Raw genomic sequence first — 19,136 nt, 5'->3', positions numbered from 1 at the left:
AATGGACTAGCGACCTGTCCAGTGTGTACCCCGCCTTTCGCCCGATGTCAGCTGGGATTGGCTCCAGCCCCCCGTGACCCTGTACGCAGGACAAGCGGTTGACGATGGATGGATGGACATTGTGTATTGAAGGCTTCGTTTTAGCTAAGGAGTGATAAATCTAGTCTCTAAATGATCTTTGTTGGGAGTTGCCCATGCACAGTTCCTAGTTAAGGACTACTAGCCAATCAGAAGCAGAGAAGGGCGGGTCAGCGAGAAGTCGGTCAATGGCTTTGATTCAGCTCTACATGTTGCCGACCAGCTTGGCAACATAGACTGGAGCAAGTTTCAGAGTGGTGAGTTATTAATCTGTAACAAAAGTATCTTTCATCCATAAAGTTTTAACTGAGCTCTGTCTCTACATCACAGGAACAACTTTATGTCCATTGACTGCCTGAAGGGTAGCAAGTGTTTGGAAGGGAGAGGAGAAGTGTGTGGGTGTGCTGCAGCTCAGTGTTTTTCCACCGGCGTTTTTGAGGGCGTGTCGGACTAGCCGCTTGGCGCAAACATGATTTTTTTAATACTCAGTAAAGGCTGTGATTGAAAATGTAGCGAAGTAAAATACTTTAAAGAAAACATACTTAAGTAAAAGTAAAATTATAGATTCTAAAAATGACTTAAAAAAGTACAATTACACAAAAAACTACTCAATTACAGTAACGTGAGTAAACGTAATTCCTTTCCGTGTGTGTGTGTGTGTGTGTGTGTATGTGTGTGTGTATACATACACTCTGAGTTGTTTGTATTTGGTCTTTGATGTTGCACTTGTGTCATGTGGTTCAATGGTTAAGGTTATAATTCATTGACACCTAGACTAAATCAAGTTTTTAAAACTAAACATGGCAAGGCATAGACTTGACCTTTGTCACATCTTATGTTTGTAGAAGGTTTGTGTCCAAGAAGAAAAAGATTTGCTCTTCTTAGTCCAGGACAAGTGTCCTGCAAACAAATGTTCAAAATGCCACCTTTAAAGGACTGCTTTTAAAATTTTGGGATTTAAAGTACCAATAGAAAAACTTAATTGTCATGGAAATATGTTAGGTCAACCAACTGAAAAAATCATCTTGTCATAGTCAAATACCCAAAGGCAAACACTTGTCATGTTCTGTGTATGTCCTCGCAAGTGCCTCTTTTGCTTTACTTGTGCTCTCTCTCTGTTTTCTGTTCCCTACTCGACTTTCCAGATGGCAATCTTGCCATCGCGGCGTGCAGAGCCACTCAGGACGTAGCGATCCTCAGCAGAGCAGAGCGTCTGGATGCTGTCTGAATGAGCCTGCAGCTCCTTTGCCACACTGTGGCTCTCTGGGTCCATCACCAACAACTGACTTCTGAGCTGAACGTCACACTGGCCTCCAACACAGCTCCGACCAGAACAGCCCACCCAGATCTGAGGGGAGGAGAGGGCATCATGGAAAGGTAGCAGTAGATAAGTGATTATTGAAGTTAACAACAAGTTAGAACTCGTGTGTCATAGCTCACCTGGTCCTTGACTTGAATCATACAGGTGACTCCTGAACTGCCTGGCAGGGAGATTCTCTTGAATGGACATCTATGGTTATTAGTGTGCCAGAGATACAGCTCCCCTGAGTCTGCACAGCTCGTCCACAACTGACCTCGCTGGAACAAACACACAACAACTGGTAAGTCACATGTATACTTTTGGCATGGACAAACATTTTGATAACATCAATCACAGACAAAAAGCATTTTCTGTGGCCAGCGAGTTTTTAAGGCATACCAACATCTTTGACAGCCAAAGAAAATATAAAAGTTGTTATAATAGTTGTATTTGCATATGAAGTGTTGATCAAAAGTATCAGTAAATATCTATCTACAAATCTCTTAGTTTCAGTGGTTGCCGCGACTCCTTGTTCCAACTACATTATAATTGTCTAGATGCCAAGCTCATGGGAGTATTTTTTTTTCTATGAAGTGTTTAATGTGCTGCTGCTGGGTGTCTCATTTACTAACTGACTGACAGGCTTGACTTGCTGATGGGACTGAAGACTGGACAGACTGACTGACTGACTTGCTAAACCATTAAATGGCTGCTAATTTGTTTAACTGACCTATTCACTGAGGATCGCAAAGTTACCTCTGGGATGACGACAAAGCTGCTGAAGCTACTGGGCATACTCCGTAGATCATCAGGAAGCTCCATCCTTCTTTGTGGGGTCCCGTTCTTCTTCAGTTCCACAATGCTGTCACCACAACCTGCACATGCACAGACACTTTTGTTCAACAAAACACTGTCTTCTTTGCTGGTAAGGTGCATTTAGAAGCAATGTGTAGACACTGTTCAGGCATGTTAAGAGAGGGATACTGGAGTTTGTTACGTGAAATTTGCAAAAAACTGTTTAACAGTAGAAAGCGAAGGTACATGTGTGCACTTACAGCACCACAGCGTGCCATCATGGATCTGTATGGAGGACAGACGGTCACAGGTGAGGTGGAACTGTCGCTTCACTTTGAGACCGGCAGAGTCCCACTGCAGAATCATCCCGTCACAGCTGCAGGAGAATGTCTGCTGACTGGGAAAGACAGTTTGCAAAGACGGATTAAACATACGTGTGCTGCAACACGTACATTTACGTATTTAGACTGACCTTTATAAGACTGCTTCAAATTGTTTAATGTGATAAAACTGACAACTGAATGTGAGAAAATCATGTCTCCACCTGTTGTGCTTATCCCTTGTGTCCACTGTGAGTCCAGTAACTTCATGTCTGTGTTCAGTCAGCTGTTTGTTGCAGGACATGCTTTGAGTGTCAATGATGTAGATTACGGAGTCCTGAGAGCCAATCCACACCTGCTGCTGGACCAATCCCAGCATGCAGTTCTACACAGAAGAACATGTGGCATGGAATGTCAGTTTCACTTCCTTCAGAAAACGGTCAGCTAACAGACTTAAAATTTTATAACTAAGCAAAAAAAGAAAGGTTCTCCCATTTTCAACTTCTTTTATTTTACAGTAGACTCAACATGTGTAAATATTTGTACAAACATTAAAAGATCAACTGCACCAGATTGTTTCCATTAACTATGGAGGTTACAATAATTTCTTAAGCAAAATTGTAACACACAGCTGCTCAAAAGAGATCTAAATAACTTAACTATGTTAAGTTCAAACATTAAACTTAGTTTCATCAAAACATTGCGTGTAATACAACTGAATTACTGTTGCTGTGTGGAATTTGAAAGTCTTTTACTTTCCAGCCTCCAGTGGTAACACAAATAAAGAGTATGTGGCAGATTTGACCTGAGGGTAAGATCTGTCTCTTTTTTTCTACAAAGAAAAACTTGTGCTTTCAGAATAACGGTAAAGACCATATATTGACAAACATTCTACACATAGTTGGCTTTACTATATAAAGTTTAAATACACTAAGATTAAATGACCGAATTAGCTAAAAGTTTTCAGATCGATGCAGCAGAACCAGAGATATTGTTATGTTATCCCACACATTCTTCTTACTTCTCTGCTGCCTACATTACCCACAGTACAATTTTTTTTTTTTTTACATATGCAGCAGTACTCCCCAAAGCCCATGAACAGACTCAAGGGGTAAAATGGGTTATTTTTTAAATAAATGTTACTCCAACACTAGAGTACAGCAGGTCTGCTCTCACCAGCTGCGACTGTCCGACCTGGATGCAGTCCTGCAGCATGGACCAGCTAGCTGCATCAAACACAACCACTTTTCCCCCACTGAGAGCCACCCACAGTTTCGGGTTCACCTCACCCTGTAGGTCATTGCAAGTCAATTGACCTGGAGAAATTGAATAAGAGACAAAGGATGAGAGAGGAGTGGACCAGTGAATTGTGAGCTAAAGCTTACAGAAAATGTGCGGCACATGATAACCTCTCTGCTCAGACACACTGACCCCGTCTGACACTACGATTACCATTAAATGCATAAACTGATTATCACTACAGAGAAACTTCTTTGATGCTCTGAACTGTAAAAGGGAGATAGGCCTATACTGTATGAAACTTGGGCAATACAATAATGAACAAATAATTACACACTGTAGTTAGCTCAACACAGTACCTGGTGTGTATAGCAGCACATGTACAGTCTGAGGTTCAGCCAGATCCAGTGATGGGTTGATCTTGTGTTTTAGAGTCTCTGAGGTAGTTTTAGGCATCATCATGGGCACTGGTCAAAGACAATCACAGTGAATGAATGAAGATAAAAGAGAAGGTGAGAGAAGATAAAGAGCGACACAGGAGAGAGTGAGAAAGAAATAAAGAATTCAGAGCTAAAACATTAGGTTGAATAATCAATTAGCTGTACAGCAGAAAATGATCAACTATTTTGATAATCAATCAATTATTTAGCACTATTTTCTGCCATTATATAGACCTAATGATTCATTCAATAAGTAAAATAAAAAAATAAGAAGCAAAAAAGCAGCACAAAGGTGAGTCTAGACCTTCATGTTTGATCTTGTCAAAGTAGGCCAGTTTTGAGGCAGCAGTGATGGACTTCGGGGTCTGCAGGCAGCCCATGACAGTGTCCATCAACAGGACATTGGTCAGAGCCTGAGTCATGTACTGAGGGTCCTAAAGAGACAATCAATATACCGTATGTTAAAAAACTAGAAGAGTAATAGTGAGGTCACACTTACACCAGTCTGCAAATATTCACTCCATCATTCACTGTAACTGAAGCCTATGTAATTAATACATTCTAAATCACATTTCCTGTTGTGGTGTAAGCTCTGATTGGCTCTGGCAAAGTTCACCATTGTTCAAATCTGACCTGTGAATGTCAACAGTGGGCCCATGGAAACACATCCTTTTTGTTGGACTGAATGCAAATGTAGCCAGGCAAGGCTAGCCATATTTTAGGAGTTCTTTGCAGACTTACCTTGTGCTGGTCAGCCATCTTGCGTCCGGCCCACATCTCTTTCACCACAAGGTTCCAGAGTTCAGTCTCTGTCTTCAGGTTGGCCTCAAACACCTCAGGCCTGCTGGAGGTCTGGATACGAAGGGAAGGAATACGAACGAGCAGAAAGGGAGCTGAGGCAATCTTCACCCCCTGCACAGAGATGGCAGGTTTATTTATTGAAATAAGAGTGCATGTTAATGAACTAATATTCCAAAGAAAACATGATTTAGAGAAAAGGGATTAAGAACACTTGACCTGTATGTCTCTGAACTTTGTGATTTCCAGGAAGCCCGGTCGTCCCTCTGTAAGTAAGAACAGACGCTTCTGCGTCATGGCAATTTTACCGACGCCATGGGAGGTCTTGACACACGACGACAACTTGTAGACAAACTCACTGTTGTCAAGATGGCCTATGACCCCGGAGGGCAAGTTGATGCCTTGTGCCTCGGCCTCTGTCTCCTTCCATAAGGTGTAGAATACTCTGAAGAGTTCAGGGTCTACCTGCTTTAGCTGGCCTGGGAGCAAGAGAGAGAGGTATGCAACCAGGTGCAAGCAAGCACACGGGGGGGGGGGGGGGGGGGGGGGGGGGGGGGGGGGTCACGACATGTACACTGACTCACTTACACAATAGATCAAGTTATCAAGTTCCACATTTAACACCTCATATCTCTGAATAGTGCATATTATACTTCTTATGTTATATGTTACTAAATGACCGTCTGAAATCGCAATTACAAGCCATTCTATTTGTTGTTCAGTCCTGTTACAGTACTGTTCCATCTAGTCATGCATGAATGTCTTTCACATGTGATCAAAATCTAAACAAAGATGAGGAAAACCATGTTGAGAAAAACAACATGGTTTTCCTCTGAAGTCTGAATCCATTTCATGACCCTTGTCACATGAGATTCCCTTTTTTTTTGTTTCTCTAATGTTTTCAGTTGCTCTACAACGAGACTTCACGAGCTTCCATTTCCTTTGACTTACTAATTAGACTTACTAACTAGAAATCGGTAATGCTTCATTTCTGTCCAAAGAGCAATAAAGCGCCTTGTCTTTTCTTTGTGGCTTATTTACACATTCAACAGATGTGGATTCTCGTAAATGGCATTACAAGCAGCAGGAGGAGCCAGAGGAACTTGACATTTTATTTTTTTATGGATTATCTGACTTATGTATTACTGTCAGGATATAGTGACAGTTTTAGCAAATATGGCAAAAAGTTATTTTAAAAAGAATTCCCTACTGCAGCTTTAAACAGCTGCCTGGTATATTTGACATCAACACTGATGAGAGTGAACCAAAACAGCTGTGAATTGTAAAACCAAAACAATGGGCTGAAATAAGTGTCCTTTCCATTACAATTGTGTGCCTTTCCCTCCTCATGGCCTAAGAGCAGTGTCGTGACAGTAAATATATTATGTATCTTCTCCCTTCACTCAGGTTGGACACTTGTTTTGCATTTACTTGAGGCAGGTTTAATTTGACAAATTATGTGGGTGGCTGTGGCTCAGGGGATAGGGCGGTCATCCATCAGAAGATCCCAGTGGTTTGATCTGCGGCTCCCCCAGTCTGCATTTCGAAGTATCCTTGGACAAGATACTGAACCCTAAATTGCTCCCATTGGCATAGCCATCAGTCTATGAATGTGTGTGAATGGGGTGAATGTGATGCATGTGATGTAGTGTAAAAAGCGTTTTGAGTGGTTGGAAAGACTAGAAGGAATTACAGACCACTTACCATTACTGTGTGTGTGTGAGCAAAAGAGAATGTGCTCTTCAGACTGTACTTTCCGCTTACAGAGCATTAAAAGAGCGTAACAGATCATCTGCTGCTTGATTCCATTATGTCATTAACAAGTGATGAAATTGATTTTAAAATTCTTTCGTGTAATGGTGGAGAAGATAATTATTACTGTTATGTGTGCTCACTGTGACATCTCAGAGCACATCTAATCAAAAGGATTCTGAAAAATGCCTAAGAAACAAAATGCCTTTAACATTTAGCAATCTTTCTTCATCTATTTTATAAGTTATTATGATTTAACACAACTGTTGATTCATTTTTAGCACTTTGTCTTGTCTCAAACTGCTGGTCCCATATTACGGCGTTTGTAAATCTAAGGTTTGGTATTGCATGGTTCTATAAAATTCCTAAAAAATATCAAAAGTGATCTCTAAACAACACACAAGCCTTCCTGTCCTCACTTACTGTCGGTGAGAGCATCAAATAAACGGTGTATGGTTGCTACATCCTTAACAATCCCGCACTCCTGGACGCAACGCACAAACTCGTCCTGAGGCAGTTGCTTTCGGGGAAGCTCAAACTTCTTGACATGGTCATCAGGCTGCACCAGCGGCTTCTCATTATCTGTCCTCACCTAATACATGAAAATAAAGATAGAAAGACAAGATCACATCCATCCTCACAACTTAATCACCAACAGAGGTTACCACATCACCAAACAGACTACAAAAAATGTAGTCTGTCCTCCAACCATCACTTCTACAAGACGGGAACAATGATTGTGTGAACTCACTGACCTTGAGGATGAGTCTATTGAGCTCAGGTCGTCTGTCAGCTTGCTGCCTCTCATCTCGGTGCAGTGAGTCCATGAGCCATGTGACCAGCTGTGTGGGGAAGATGGCGGTGTCCGTCCTGTAGAGGTTCTGGAAATCACCCAGAGCATCCAGCCGCCGAAAACACAATGTGTTGATGAAACCACGCAAATAGTAGAATCTGCAGAGGAAAAAAATTATTATAATCAAGCCATAAGTCTTTGGAGTCAGCACCAGCCAGTTTCAACAAGAGGGGGGAAACAAGTGAAAGGAATGAACAAACAGAATGGCAACCAGGCCAACGGCAAAACATTTGATTGTAAAATGAAGACATGAATGACAGGGTTGTTCCTGAAAGAATAACAAGAGGAGCCTATGGAATAATAAAAGCAGAATACCTGGCCAGCAGAGTAGGGTTCTCATTTTGGACAGAGAAGATGGCCATGCCAAGCTGCTGGATCAGCTCACTGTAATAACTTTGGACAGAGTGTGAGGACAGAGAAGCAGGGAAATCTGGGAGTTTGAACACCTTTACTGGCTTCGGAGGAGCTTTCAGCGCTAGGAGACAAATAGATAGGGAGCACAGGGAGAGAGAAAATATGAGAAACAGAAAAGTTGAATCTTTTCCAGCCACTTTCGCTACATCTCGACAGTTTGTGCCTCTGGTGTACTTAAATTTCCTCTCCAGTCTCACCGGCGTCAGATATCATGATTCTGTTCAGCAGGGTGTTTCTTTGGAAGCTGACAGTTTGGTCATCCCCGAGGTTAGGGAGGCTCATCCCCAGTCTCTTATTCAGCCTGTTCTCTATAACAGAGCTCTTTCTCTGGGATTGAATCTCCTGCATGGTGAGTCTGCATGGGACTTCAACCATAGCCTTCATCCTAGATGACACGACAGAAAAGCTAAAATGAATGCAGACCTGCAATAAATCCTTAAAATTATACAATATAGTTTTATTTATCTCAGTACACACAGATGATTTGGTGAACTTTATGAATGTTATCAGTTGGTTTTAAGATAGGTTTAATAACTCACTTCTGCATTTCTGAACGAGTGCTGAGTTCCATTCGAGAGAAACTGTCCATTTTCCTGTTGAGACGATCCTTGAGGAAGGAATGGAAGATGTGCGTCTCCAACACCTGCAACACAGCCATGTTCATTTGAAGATAAGCACCTGGCTCAGCATCTCATGTCTGCTGCGAGATCTCAGTAAATATAATAGAAGTTCATTTGTTTTACCAAATGATTTAAAAGAAGTTACCTTCTTGTAAAAAAGCTGTTCAGCTGGCTCTCTGGTTTTCAGGAACTCTTCACTGTTAAACACCCGATGTTCATAGTTCAGATGACTGCTAACATCCCTGTTACATACAAAATGTATATATTAGGAATAGAAATATATATAAAATCTCACAAAAATGAGCACACACCTCAACATTTTTGTAAATATTTGATTATATCTTTTCATGTGACAACACTGAAGAAATGACTCTTTGCTACAATGTTAAGTAGTGAGTGTACAGCTTGTTAACAGTGTACATTTGCTTTCCCCTCAAAATAACATCACAAAGCCATTAATGTCTAAACTGCTGGTACCAAAAGTGAAAATGTCCAACTTGGGCCCAATTAGCCAGTAATCAAGGAAGTATTGAAGGAATCAAGGAAGGAATGATGGAAGAAAGGAATCAAGGCATCAGGGATGTAATGAAGGAAGGAAATGATCAAGGAAGTAAGGAAGGAAGGAAGGAATCAAGTAAGGAAGGAATAAGGGAATCAAGGAGGGAAGGAATAAAGGAAGGGAAGAATCAAGGAAGGATGTAATAGAGGAACTAAGGAGGGAAAGAATAAAGTAATCAAGGAAGGAAGAATCAAGTAATCAAGGAAGGCGAAAGAGGAACACGTGGTGAAGAGAGTGAGCCCCAGCTCCACTGGTGTTGTGCCGAGTTGTCTGCACCTCGCAGGACTTCCAGCGACGTGCATGTAATCGGCATGCACGCAAAACTCACACAAGACCAGTGAATGGCAGGCGAGAGAGAGAGAGAGAGAAAAGGGTCTTCAAAAAGACTCAGTTTAGCTGGAAATTTACAGTGAATGAATAAACTGCAGCTCTGCAGCAGCTTCTCAAGATTACAGCGGAGCTACCATGTGTAACCCCCCCCGCGCGCAAAAAAACACACATGATGCGACTACAGGCAGGACTTGACGATTGTGATTCGATCGTGATGTAAATCCTTAGTCGGGGACAGCCCTAATATCTATATACACACACACACACACACACACACACACATATTTTTAGAGAGAGAGAGAGAGAGAGAGAGAGAGAGAGAGAGAGAGAGAGAGAGAGAGAGAGAGAGAGAGAGAGAGAGAGAGAGAGAGAGAGAGAGAGAGAAAAATGCCATAGAAAGCCATAGAAAAGGGTCGACAGATTTGGCTACCACAAGAGGAGAGACTCTGCTTCCAGTGTGACAGGGGACAGGTAGAGACAGAGCTGCACTTTCTAACCTCATCATCAACCGCCCCTTATATAAAACACTAAGACAAAAACACTTTGCAAACATTTCCCAAATATACCCCAAATTCAAGACACACAGAAACTCCCATATTTACTGGGAGAAATGCCCAAATGTGAAATAATTGCTGCAAAATATGTCTCCTCATGCCATGAAGTGAGGACAACCAGTGGAACAAATTTGTACATTGTACAAATTTTCAAATTATTATTATTTTGATCGTTTGATATTTTAGTAATTGTTTTGATTTTACATTTGATACTGATTTAATTTTTTTATTTAATTATTATTTTTTAATCAATTAATTTTTTTTTCCAAGTTTTTTGTCGATTAATATAGACACACGTTACTGTTTCATTTATTTTAATTTTTTTATAGATTTTTATTTTTTTAACACACACACACACACACACACACACACACACACACACACACACACACACACACACACGCTTACTGTTTAAATTTATTTTAATTTTTAATAATTTTAATAAATTATAATTATAAATTATAATTTTTAATTTTTAAAGAGAGAGAGGAGAACCATGCCATTAGATCTCAGCACACAAACAACACACATACAACCTGAATGTGTTGACAATCACTTCCAGTGTGATCCGCTGAATGTCGTGGTTGAGGTTGCGTTGCCACGCTCTTCTCTGTGCCCGCTGCTCACTGATGTCAGTGCAGCTTGCACGGTGACACTGATGCAGGTCAAAATGTATCTGTAGGGACAGACACCTGCAAAACCACACACATACTGTATAAACAAATAGAAACTTAGTTTGAGAAAAGGTGACTGGATCAGTAATGTTGTACTTCTACTGTCCAAATACATATGCATCTTTTTTGTTTATTTGTTTGTTTGTATCTGTATAGTACTAGTCAAAATTTGTAGTATTATTCTTGGCATTACAGTGAGTACCTTTGTGTGAAGCAGTGTGCAACAGCCGGGGGGATCTCTGGTAGGTCAACAGTCTCAGAACAAGAACTGGAGACACTTCCATTGTCAATGTTGATGAGAATCAGATCATCGGTTTCCTGAATGGAGGAAGATCAAGAATAAAAAAAATCCCTCCTGTTTTTGTTTGTGCACTAGCTGATAAGTTTCAAGTGTAAATAAAATAAATCATTTTTGTGATCTAGGAACATTTTGGCGGTCTCATTCTTCTAATAATCTAACCAAATCTGAAGCAGAAGGCTCACCTCTGTCCTGTCACTTTCATACTTTTCATCATAATGTCTGAATCAGAGATGGATATTTTGGATGAAAAAACTACCAGACACACCACACAGCATTCCAATTATCCCCTTAATATTTCCACTTCCCCTTTCTCTAAAACATGTTCTGTAGATTGTATACTCACAGCAGCAACCTCTTCAAAATGGCTGATATGGCAGCCCATGAGGAAGGCAGTAGGAGCCATGAGAAAGTCCAGCATGCCTCCAGCGAGGACAGGAACATATGGATGTTGCCATTTTAGAGGCTGAAAGAAAGAGGGAGGAATGATTCATCATTAGATCATTATTGTAATATTTACTGTATTGTGCTGAAACATTTTTTCACAATTTGCACAGGGAGTCCCTATTCCAAGACTTCAAACTGCATCCCTACTCTTCACTTAAACAACCACATGTAGCATTGTGCTTTTAGGAGAAATGAAAGAAAAACCTCCATCCATCCATCATCAATCGCTTATCCTGCGTACAGGGTCGCAGGGGGGCTGAAGCCAATCCCAGCTGACATTGGGCGAAAGGCGGGGTACACCCTGGACAGGTAGCCAGTCCATCGCAGGGCAGAAAGAAAAACCTAATTTGATTTAATAGAAGTTATTATGATTTAACACTACCGTATTTTCAACTGACCTGTAGAAAAAGCAATAAGCTCTCAGCCACCAGTGTGAGTCTGGCCCAATCAGCAGAAAATAACACCACTCGCTGTTCCTGCAGGAGACAAGATAGCACCTACAGAGACGGGGACAGAAAAATGGACAAACAAAGAAAGAGACATGAGAGTTAACATGAGCCTCCTCCTGTTTCACTAACATTAACACACTGGATGTGTAATACCTTCAGGAGTTGCTGTGGCCTGAAGCAGAAGAAAGGCAGGTGGAGGTCTAAATCTATAGCTGGGTGGTCTTTGTCTTCTCTGGACGGTAATACAATGGTCAGAGGATGTAAGGTAAACATCTGTAAAACATACAAAGCGTTATTGTTTGGGTTCTTCTATCTTCGGTCTGGCTGCAGCACAGTCAAAGGATGCAGTATAAACAAATACACAGTATGTACACACATACACACAATAGTGGTCTGTTTAGCAATATCAGCAATATGAACCTGATAGCTCCTGGCTCATGATATTATGAATGAAACCATTTCCAGGACAGGTAACCACAGAGTGAAAGGAGCCTCACACCGTTACATTACAGTGTAATTAAGTCTAAATAACGTGTCAAAGTCTTTACATTACTTTAATACACACTGCACACATATACCAAATGTAGTTGTCCAGGAGGGGGGATAGGCACCAGTGCCAGTCTGGCTGCAAACTCCCTTACTTTCTCCTCCATGTCTGATAAATGACAAGTTCTTAGCTGGATTAACAGACTATCAAAGCAGAAAACAGAAACAGAAAACAGAAAAAGACAGAGGGATGAAGATACACAGGGAGATACAAGAATAATTTTCTTTTTATACATTCACTGGTGAAAACAATTTACGAGTGCAACAATGCCTGCAAAACTCGAGATAACCATTGTTTTGATTAAGTTATCAGACAAATGATTTTATTTACAGCTACTCTTAAAAACGATAAACCAATGTTACAGGTAAAACAGGTAATAAACGTTTGCTGTTATCCTAATGACAAGTACATCTTAGTAGAAGTAGAAGTATCTAAAGTGAACAAACAAAACCATACACTTGTAATATATGGTAAAGCAAAACATCCAGGCGGTTTGGTTTAGTACAATGTTTCTCACCATGACAGGCAGTCTCTGAGTGCAGTGAAGTAAGGATACTTGGATATGACACAAAAACTGTAGGCAGAGAAAAGTTTCGAAAACTTAAAGGACCCTTCCTGTATAAAAACAGGAAAGAAAGTGAACAGTGAATTGCTTTCATATAACTTTTATGTACATTTTCATGTAGGTGTGCTAGCTAACATGCTAATTGGTTAAGTTGGCACAGATTATGGCCACTGTATCTTAAATAGTTTTTTATCTGCATTAGGTTAGAGTTTCTGGTCCTAGCATTAAATAACAGCTGATATTTAGGTTAACTATATGTTAAGAAATTACATGTAGTAGTGTGTACCAGTATCGGTCGGTAACATTGCATCACTACTCCATGGGTCTTGTTGCCAAAGACATCAGTGAAAACCAGGAAGTGGAATTGTTCATCCTCCTGTTTATTGGTTACTTGGAGCCCCCCTGGTAAATAAGAAAAACCTATTAAAACATAAACATGATCTACTACAATTACAAGATATCAATTTTGCACTACTGTACGGCTGAACAACATGCAAGTAAAAAAGCATATATCTCAATTGTTGAACCTCTTTTCTCAATAATGACATTATGAAGCTGATTTTAGGGATGAAAGAAAATATTTACGTGTAGGACATTTTTTAAGGAATTATCATATATATTAATTATTATATAATGCAGATGTGACCAGGAAAAGACAACAACATTTATCACAATAACTAATTTCCATGTCTCAGGTCAAAATATCAATATTATAATCAAATATTGTCCAGCTTTAACTCTACGTATAGTGTATGGATCTGCTGTACATCATAGTGTTTTGTCAAGACTGAATAATCTATATGTTTTATCCTCATAACAGCAGCCATAAACTTCTCTCTGTGTGTGGGTGTGTGGGTGTGCGTGTCTGTGCGTTAAATACCCGGGAAGCAAAGCTGAGGTAAAGCCATAAGGTCGATATCTTTAGGAACAGTGACATCTTCACTTCCTCCTCTTCCGTCTGCTCCTCCACCTGCAAAAACACGAATGGCTCAATTAATATTAAACACTATCACACACATTACTAATGATATAACATGGGTAAAATTAGGCCAGGGACAAATCAGAAACCTTGAGGGAAACAACATGTTTGTGGCTCCACAGATGTTTTTTATTTGAAAACAAAGACCTGTCGTGTGGCATGTGCGGATAGAAGTGCAAGACCGGACAAGCGGGTACCAGACCTTGGCTGGGCGTTGCTTCAGCTGAAGGAGTTAATTGTTCCCTCTTCTTCCTGAGAAAGGAGCGCCGCCTCTTTCCTTGTGACCTCACTTCTTCACTCTCAGCTAGCGGTCTACTAACAAAGGGAGGCACCAGGACGTGCAGTACCTCGGGCTCCAACAGGAGGTGCTCTGGAGTTTCATTATTGTTCATGGCCTGAGTGGGAGAGGATGGGAAGGATTGGGGGGGACCTCTGTTACTATAATAGCTTTGATACATGTTACACATCACACATATTCTACATACATTACTGTGGCTCATGTAATGGAAGAAAAAAATTAAAACACATTTGATTGTTCGAAAATCTGATCCTGAAACCCAGATGGCATCAACACCTGAAAAGAGTGGCATGGCTTTTACCATCAGGGAATCATAAGTATGTAGGTTTGCCTCTTAACTACTAGGTCACTAGGATGGCCAAATATTTAGCTTTTCTTGATACAAATATTAATTTAGTTTTGGAACTGGTCTGGTTAATAAAAATATAAAGGTAATATACCTGTGGGGGTTTACAGGTATTCACCAGACTCACAAATCATGACAGTAAAAAAATAAAACAAACATTTCCCTCATGGTATAAATATGTCAAAGCGTTTGTTATTAGGTTCTTTAGTGGAGTGGCAGTCTAACAACATAGAAGGGAGTATCAAGGTGCGTTTGGAGGCAAATACCTGGTAGACCTCCCTGAGTTTGTCACTAGATGCTCCTACCACAACACAGGCTTCCAGCAGAACGGGAGGCAGATGGTCCGCCATCATTGACCCCAGCCCAGGACCCAGTTGGACCATTAGAACTGGGCCAAGGGCCAACGCAGACCTGCTGGATCACAACTACTGAAAGTAACAAAGAAAGAAACAGAGACCTCAGCCAGAGAGAGTAGGAAGGGGTGCCAGAGAGTGACAAAGACAAAGACTTTATATTTGTTTTGGCTGGTGTTTTGCACAAAAACAACATCTATCAGCTAAATAAAGTCACAACATATGACAGAGTAGTTGTTCCAGCTCATTATCACTGCTGCTGTTCTCATTAACAACAACTTCTAAAGACATTTTTTCCCACAACAGTATTATTCCAAGTTGCCCGGTATAGAAATAGCTTCTCCGTAAATTATTAAGGCTACAAGATTTCCACAGAACCAGAATCTGAGTTTCATTTGATTTTATTACATCAGAGATTACATGGTGCAATTATATTTTCCACATTACTTCGCCCAGGAGTTACAGAGCATAATTCTGCAATGCACTACTTTTTACATGTCTCTCCAGGGCAGAAGTTGTCCAGTCTTCACTTTGTTTAACAAAGTGGGTAAAAAATCTTAAGCACTTCATATGTTTCCAAAGGGACATAAATGAAAGAAAATTAACTGGAAAACTCAACGGCAAAGTGCTTTTATGGGGCAAAGATATCCTAGGTACTCCATGGCTCAATCCACAATCCACAGATATACTGTATCTGCAACTGAATCATAAGTTTAACATCTCAAAACCCAAACAAATAAAATCAAAACTGCATGGCAAGATAACACTAGGAAAGGCATTATTTTCCTTTGTTATTACGTGTTTAATTTTTAATCCTCTTGCACAGATGTTTGGTCACAAAGTGACACTATTGAAAACCTAGCTCTTTGCTATTCTGAAAAATGCTCCCTAAAATAACATTACCTGGGCAAGTCTGGTGTAGTTCTCAAATGTGACCAAGGCAGACACTTTTAGTTAAAGCCCCTCGCAGTATCTGGTGTACACCCATTTTTGCCATGGCCCTAATGAGAAATGGACTCCCTCACACTGGCCCTAGTCCTGTGCTCTGAATCAAGTGTCTAATCAGGCTACAAGAAGCGAATGTAGCATTGTGACATTACAGCTAATTACTGAGACAGATAAAGCTGCTGGCTGGCTGCTCAGAAAGTCCTGTGAGGATATAAACACAAGCAGCTTGTATAACACACAGCCTCTATTTCACCAAGGTCTCTGCTGTGACTGTAGCCCCAGTTCAATACACATCGTCTGAACAGTGCAGAGGTCTCACGACAATACTCGGATTAAAATTAATTAAATCAACAGAAACACTGAAGATATGCTATTTCCAATCATGAAATGAGAAGATAATGACAACATCCTGTGAGGAGAGAACTGTCCCTTTATGATGCCCAATAAGACTCTTAAATAAGATTCTAATACAATATAAAAAAATCAATGAATCAATTATAAATGCTTCCCAAAATGCCATATCGTTGCTATGACTTTTAGGGCAAACAATCACAAAGTTATAAAGAAACTCTTAAATCAGCCCATGCTTAGATAGATCAGGGTTCGGACAAATGCTAAATGCACTTCATGACTTTTACTGTAGTATTATGTCTACACTGATCAATCTAAACTGGGTGAATCGGCCTCTGAAACAAAATATTGGTGACAGCAGATTGTCAACTTGTCATTTCAAGTTTGTGGCACCAGTTGCAGTATCCCTACAAATCCATACGACAACTTCGCAAAATAACTGAATTACTTAAACTGATTTAATCTATGTGGGACAGGAAACAGGATGTCGCTTTAATTAATATTTTTCACTGCAGATCCACATTTCATGTTAGTAGTTGTCCTTCTATTGTCTGCTGTTCTTTTTTCTTTTTCTTTTCTTTTTCACAGCTGAGTCACCACAGTGAGGAGCAAATTATTTCAGATCACATTTTCCCTGTTCCTTAGTCGTCTCTTCTTGGAAAATTAGGCTCAAATGTGTGCAGAGGGGGATGAACACATGCACAGAAAAAAAACACAGAAAATGACTTGTAACAGGGCCACATTGAACAGGCTGCATGGATGAAATGTTAACATCATGTCCACTGTAAAACAGCTGCAGATGCAGACTTGTAGCAAGGTGCAAGAAACATCATAAGACTTTCCTTAAAAAATGCACTTTTTTGGTGAGGCCAAATAGTGCTCTACCTAGCAAATAAAGCATGTTTAAACATGTATGTTTTTATCCTTCTCCTTATTTTACTGTTAAAAGATTCTAAAACAATGTTGGACCATTGCAAATAACCATTTCAACAGTGTAACACAGTTCACTCGTTTAAAATGAAATAATAACTAGTCATCAGCAGCAAGAATGTCCAGTGTAACTGAACTAATATCCCATTAAAGAACATGTCACGTGACTAATAATAATCTATATATGTATATTTTTTTCTGAGAATATCATGGCACAGTTAGTAGCATGATTTCTGTCTACCAGACCTGAGATGTCTGACCTTTCAACAGGATTGAAATTCTGCTTCGCCTGAATCAAATGTGCCCTTAAAAGAAAACTAGTGTGAAGGGACAGAGCTGAGGAATGGGGAAATCGAATACAGACAAGCATACGCAAATATAAGCACACAGAAGGGTCTAAAAGAAACATCTGATCTTCAGAATCAATTAGATACTGTATAGTGGGCTATAATCACAGCTTTAAGTGGACTGAAGACACACTGTCTGATGTCTCCAAATTTCACATCATTCCTTTGATCTGCAAATCCAGACAATTTTATCAAATAGGTTGCTTTTCCGGTTTTCATCAAGGCTCTTACTGAACATGACTTTCTTTCACTTTATCCCTCCTTACACAACAATAATATGCTAACACAGCTAATGTGAAGCTCAGCTATAGAGGAAACACTGACTGACTTTTCCAGTTGTTACCTTAAGGAAAAGTTATAAATAGGTCACTGGCACAGAACAAGAAAATACTTGTATATGAGCCCGCTATAAGCTACTTTACCCCTTCAGAATCTAATATGTGAAGCTGATGTCAAGACCACTGCCACTGTTATGAGTTAAAGTAACAATGTTTGCATAATGCTGGTCACCCTCGCGACTTGTCAACGTTATACTACCGTTAAAGTAAGACAAAAAAAACTCTTAAAATCCAACAATTAAATTGTAGGCTTTTCTTTCAGGTCACGAACCTCCTCACAGGTGACCGTGCGGCTCCTCATTCATCCCCCCTTCACTTTTCATGACAGCAGTCTGGACCGCGAGTCGCTCCAACTGCACAGCAAGCTCCTTCACTTCACCGACTGGCACTGAGCTAACTGTTCCCATGTTTACTATCAGTCTGCTTCCTGTTTCTCTGTGTGGAAGAACAAACATGCGCATTGATTTGAGGAAGCACAATGCAGTATCATATGATGCATGTTTATTTATAGAGTAATAAAAGACCTTGTAGCCTCCAAGATTTTGTAAAGTATAGGCTATGTCTTGTTCCATAATTTACTTCTACAATGTCTTGCATAACTTGTACAGAGATCTAATATTTCAAACAAACATTATTGGAGCCAATGTGATATTTGTGTAATTGACTTAAAAATAAAAACATTTTTAAGTCTCAATGTTCTGGTTGAATTTCCCGCTTAGGAGACGCCTACTCAGAATATCTGTGTGACGATCAAGGTGGATTTTCCCTTTACAGTTCGCGTTTGTTCCTGTTGTAATAACTCATACTGGCCTGAGGATGGTGGTGGTTGACTAATTGAGCATTATATGCCTTCAGTCACTCCATGTTTACAGTCATGGTTCGAATACGGGGGGGATTTATGGCTTGGACCACCCACAAGAGGCAAAAACAACAGTTCAGGGGGGTCTTTCTTCCCTGTCATTATAAATATTACAAAATATTTCCCATACTCATGCCTTATATTCACGATTCCAGAAATACGATTTCTGACACCCCTAAAATGGACCGTACCATTTCCTAACCTTGACGTTAGTTAGTTCATCGTCTTCTTCGTCCGCATCAGTCGCAGCAGTTGAGTGCATCACACGCTATGGAGACGCTGTAAGTTAATGTCAGTAGCGCGCTGTCTAGCTGCTTTAATACACTCAACTTTACCACCTTCAGAGTTTTGTAAT

General features: G+C 40.2%; 1 protein-coding gene across 5 annotated transcripts; it reads right to left on the bottom strand.

The window, feature by feature from the left end:
• Positions 1 to 451: 451 nt before the first annotated feature.
• Positions 452 to 18,326, bottom strand: LOC123969003 (DENN domain-containing protein 3-like). 5 transcript variants are annotated; one of them, XM_046046077.1, is made up of 29 exons: positions 18,194 to 18,326; positions 14,922 to 15,083; positions 14,214 to 14,406; positions 13,913 to 14,002; positions 13,319 to 13,434; positions 12,985 to 13,082; positions 12,499 to 12,610; positions 12,074 to 12,193; positions 11,870 to 11,968; positions 11,371 to 11,490; positions 10,929 to 11,044; positions 10,589 to 10,744; positions 8,755 to 8,851; positions 8,529 to 8,632; positions 8,187 to 8,374; positions 7,891 to 8,050; positions 7,478 to 7,673; positions 7,146 to 7,314; positions 5,330 to 5,449; positions 5,190 to 5,236; positions 4,914 to 5,084; positions 4,477 to 4,606; positions 4,092 to 4,199; positions 3,670 to 3,809; positions 2,718 to 2,878; positions 2,434 to 2,570; positions 2,135 to 2,253; positions 1,519 to 1,656; positions 452 to 1,426 (listed from the first exon to the last, which is right to left on the bottom strand). In XM_046046077.1, the coding sequence occupies exons 2-29, from the start codon at positions 15,036 to 15,038 to the stop codon at positions 1,208 to 1,210; spliced, it is 3,741 nt and encodes a 1,246-aa protein (XP_045902033.1). In that variant the 5' UTR covers positions 15,039 to 15,083; positions 18,194 to 18,326; the 3' UTR covers positions 452 to 1,207. The 5 variants fall into 5 exon arrangements, with proteins under 5 accessions (XP_045902033.1, XP_045902032.1, XP_045902035.1 ...); XM_046046076.1 differs by having other exon boundaries at positions 5,190 to 5,449; XM_046046079.1 differs by lacking the exons at positions 13,913 to 14,002; positions 14,214 to 14,406; positions 14,922 to 15,083; positions 18,194 to 18,326 and having other exon boundaries at positions 5,190 to 5,449; positions 12,499 to 12,575; positions 12,985 to 13,041; positions 13,319 to 13,395.
• Between the last annotated feature and the right edge of the window lie 810 nt (positions 18,327 to 19,136).

Source organism: Micropterus dolomieu, linkage group LG03, assembly GCF_021292245.1.
Source record: "Micropterus dolomieu isolate WLL.071019.BEF.003 ecotype Adirondacks linkage group LG03, ASM2129224v1, whole genome shotgun sequence".
Lineage (NCBI taxonomy): Eukaryota > Metazoa > Chordata > Actinopteri > Centrarchiformes > Centrarchidae > Micropterus > Micropterus dolomieu.
This window is presented reverse-complemented; position numbering and strand designations above follow the sequence as displayed.